We start from the raw sequence: 4,493 nt of genomic DNA, 5'->3' as shown, positions 1-4,493 counted from the left end.
TGAAAAATAGTCTAAAAATTGTTTAAAATAAAATAATTATAAAGATGAAATTACTGCCAGCATCAGCAATGGTAGATTGTACCAGATGGAATATTGCCGGCAACAAAAATGTGCTTTTACCTGCGTTACTATAATTGCCAATAGTATTTTTACTAACTCTATATACTATAATTAACCATAAATTAATTACCAGTAAGTATTCTAAGGATCTTTTATATTACTACAGTTAAAAGAATATAATAATTACTGCCAAAAATAATTTCGATGCATTCGTATCCATATCATCAACAAAATTATTGCATGGGTTACTAACTGACGGTAGAAAACTGTAAGTCTGTAAGTTCATTAAAGGTGCATTTCTCCCCCATTGATCCTACACTTCACTCCTGCTAATGCCATCGAAGACTTTAATGACTTCTTTAACTTTGACCGGCCCCATTGGAAGCGATTACAGGGACATGTTGGATGACAACAACATTGTAATTTTTTTTCTTTCACAAATGTTAGTTATTATTAGTTGTTACATACTGTAAGGTGATAAAATTTATCTGCATATATTTTTTATATAAGAGAGATAAAAAAATTAAATAATAAAAGAAGATTACAAGATAATTAATGTTATAAAAGTATCACAAAAATATTATACAAATAATATAATTCTTATAATATTAAAGGTATAAACTTTACCTATATATTAAATGACAAATACACTGTGATAGAGTATATATATATATATATATAAATTTTAAAAAAGGAAACTATGAGACAAGATAAGTAGAACTATTGAGGGGAATAAAAAAAATTCTATAAATAATATAACTCTTATAACAAGGTATAAATTTTATTATAATTAGTATGATATGATTAGTGGATAATTTTATTATTTAAGTATTTAATAAGGAGTTCAATTCTCATATTCACGTATATGAAAAAATGTTTTTCGAGAAAAATCAATTTCTTAAATAAAATTAATGTATTGAAAATTAATTCTTAACCAACTCCTCCTCATAGGGAGATATTTGAACATCCCTAAAAAAATCACCGTGGGTGTAAAACAAATACTTTTTGGGGTGAAATTCTATGTCCCTTGATACGATGCCTATCATTGTCATTGAAAACAATGACTTCATTGTGACTACATTATCACATTTGTTTTTCAGCAATGATAAAGGTACACTCAAATTTTTTTGGGGTGTATGAATGGAAAGAAGAAAGATAGAAAAAACAAATAAAAAAAAGAGAAAAATTGATAAATGTAACAAATGATCAAACGTAAAATGAAAATAGAGATAAAAAGAAAAATAAGACACGAGTTAGATGAAAGAAAAGAAATATATTTAAAGTATTTTTCTTTTATTTTTTGTAAGAGCAATAATTTTAAGTGATTTTTGTTTGACACTACTTACAGTTTACTAGTTTAGGCATCTGTACATGTCGCTAATTCCTTGTTAGAGAACCGCAAGTTTTTATAGGTCAGTTATTAAGGTTGTTAAATGGGGTTATATGTTTTTCGTTTCTAAACTTTTTGTAAAATTTATTTTGTTTATATTTTTTTTTAATTTTTTGGTCCTTATATTTTTTTTCTGTCAATAGTTTTTAGTCTTTATTATTAAATAACAATATTGACTGATGATATGGTAATTACTTGATTTATCATGTCATTAACTAGTCTTTCATAATAATTATATATTATTTTTTTGATAAATTATATTTTTAATCCATTATATTTTTCAAACTAATTAATGACGTCAATTTAATTGATGATAATATAAAAAAAACCACAGTTTACGAAAAAACACTATATGTAACTATCATGTGAGAGGATGTCCTTAAAATTGAGAAGCTGCTCTACTATTGGGGATTAAGAATATCAAGAATATATATTAAGATAAAAGGAAGATAGAATTTTTTTTTTACTAGTTATGGAGGTAATACGTGAAATGCAACTAAAAAAGAGAGAAGAAAGAGATTGATATTGCAAATATAAAGTTGAAAGAATAAGGAAAAAGAAAGTTCTATTCTCTAGTTCTTATATTCTGACGGAGAAATAAACATCACAAAGAAAAGTGAGAAATTGTACAATTTGAAGTTTTCACATATCAAATTTGTACATATATCATATAATTGTTTTTATTTTTCTATATCATTTTTCTCTATTTGTTTTTATTTTTATTTTTTCTCCTAAAATATATGCATGACAAAGACTTACAACCAGTTTGGTAAGAGAGAAATTAGAAGAAAATGATGAAATTGAGTTGGGTTGTTTGGTAAAAGAAAAAGAGAGTGAAAACAATTTTAAAAATAATGTGATTCAGTGTACTATTTTTCATATATTTTTGTGTTAACCTTACTTTTTTTTCTTCCATTAAAAACTTTAATTCTTTAGTTTATTTTTCACTGATTTAATTAGCTATTTCCATTCATTGTTTTTACTTTTATCCGTGGTATGATTTTTTTTTTTTTCTGTTTACCAAACAAAAGTTCATTTTACTTACTTGTCAGGAAGCCCTAGAATATTCGAAAAGACACAAATGCATCAGAAAAATACAGAAAAAGAAGTAAACGAAAGTGAAAGAACTTGCTCTTGTTGTGAGCATTGTGAAGCCAATGTTGAGTGCCAAAATTAAGACCCATCGACCCTTTCCTTTTGACCCTTATCTTATATCCTTATACACACAGGAGAATTTCTCTAAATATTAAAGCTGGGTCCCACACCAATGGACCCCTCCTTCTATTATTTTTTATCTGACCATTTTACCCCTGCCCCACCGCTTTATATAACGCGCCTTCCTCGTTCCTTCCCTCTCCCACATGCACACACACTCTTTCTCTTTCTCTGATCTTCATTCATTTTCAAGTTTCATTTTTTTTTTATATAGCGAAAAGTTTAAGTGAGTTGAGTGAACGCTCACGAATTTCAAGTGTTTCATATTTGACATCATGGCAAGAGGTGGAAAACTAACGAAGCTAAAGTCAGTGCTGAAGAAATGGAACTCATTCGGCAACAACAGCAAGCATAGCCGCCACCACAGCATCAGCGCCGTCGCAGACGACGAATCCTCCTCCAGATCAGACCTCCACGCCGTCTACGTCGGCAAGTCCCGCCGCCTCTACCGCGTCGCCTCCGACGTCGTCGACCACCCCGTCTTCCGGGAACTCGTCGAGAGATCCCGCGACTCCGACCAACAACAACAAAGCGAAGACACCACTATCAATGTCGTCGCATGTGAGGTTGTCCTTTTCGAACACTTGCTCTGGATGCTCGATAACGCCGACCCACAACCCGAGTCACTCAACGAACTCGTCGACTTCTACGCTTGCTAATGCTACCTCATAATTTCAAGCCTTCCACGTGTCACTTTCACCCTACATTATTAAAAAAAAAACACGTATATTATATTATATTACATCATATATCATATTATATCATGTAATACTCGCATCTATTTATGACTGTAATTTAATTAGTTGTAATAACTAACATTCATCCATAAATGTTGTCCATAGTTATATTTAGTAATTAAGTTGAATTAATTAGTAAATATTGGTTATATATATTATGGTTTAGATTTTAGTTTTAATTACGATGGTGGGGATGGATGTTGAGTTGGTTGTAGGGGTTTGGTTGAGTTGATGGAGCGTTGGAGACTCTCCAATCAATGTAATGAAAGGGATCGAAATTGTACGCAATGTAACGTGGTACTTGTTCAATTCTTCATTTCTTCTTTGAATGAAAGGGAAAATGTCTTGGTTTACCTCCGAAACGAATGTGTTTGTCGATGAGCCTTGTTTTTTTTTTAAAAAAAAGATAAATGTTTAGTGATGGTGTGTCACACTAGAATGTGACTGGGATGACACCAAAACTTTTTAATTTTGTCCAAGAATCATCATATGTCGCATTGAAAGCTTCAATTTTGGAAGTTCTTTATCAGATTCCCGAAGTGGGTGTTTGGTTATAACGAAAGAGCATTATTGGAATTGCTTACAAATTGGTCGAGAGGGACTTATTTTGCTAATTAAAGAAAATGGAAGCTGACATGGTGACTACTCTCCTACTTGCTACCCTTCCCTCCATTAACTAAGAAGATGCCATGAGACTCTAGATATTGATTGATATTGGCCCCTCACGGGCTTCACTTGTAGTAGTGTATGATGCTACACTTTAATTTTCACTTGTGGAACAGGATCAACCTGCAGTTTCGATTAAATCAAATCTAACGATGTAAATTTCTTTATAATTTAATGTGTAAAATTTATTTTCAATGATTATGATTTATGCAGTTCAAAATTCAACTGCAGAAAACCTGATCCATTCACTAGTTACATCATCTACAGTTATCTGGGACAAGGTAACATGCGTCGTGCACAAAGTACAAACAGTGCCAACAAGTATTTATGAGAAATGATATTTATACCTTCATTTTTAAATACAAATAAGAGAGGAATAAAAAAGATATTATCAATACAAATTAATGATTTATGCTAGTTTATAT

The 4,493-nt window shown here is 30.7% G+C and overlaps 1 protein-coding gene across 1 annotated transcript; it reads left to right on the top strand.

Annotated features, from left to right (window-relative positions):
• The first annotated feature begins 2,809 nt into the window (after positions 1 to 2,809).
• On the top strand, positions 2,810 to 3,764 carry LOC114381424 (auxin-responsive protein SAUR78-like). Its single transcript, XM_028340674.1, has one exon. The coding sequence runs from the start codon at positions 2,941 to 2,943 to the stop codon at positions 3,322 to 3,324; it is 384 nt and encodes a 127-aa protein (XP_028196475.1). The 5' UTR covers positions 2,810 to 2,940; the 3' UTR covers positions 3,325 to 3,764.
• Positions 3,765 to 4,493: the final 729 nt, after the last annotated feature.

Source organism: Glycine soja, chromosome 13 (assembly GCF_004193775.1).
Source record: "Glycine soja cultivar W05 chromosome 13, ASM419377v2, whole genome shotgun sequence".
Taxonomy (NCBI): Eukaryota; Viridiplantae; Streptophyta; class Magnoliopsida; order Fabales; family Fabaceae; genus Glycine; species Glycine soja.
This window is presented reverse-complemented; position numbering and strand designations above follow the sequence as displayed.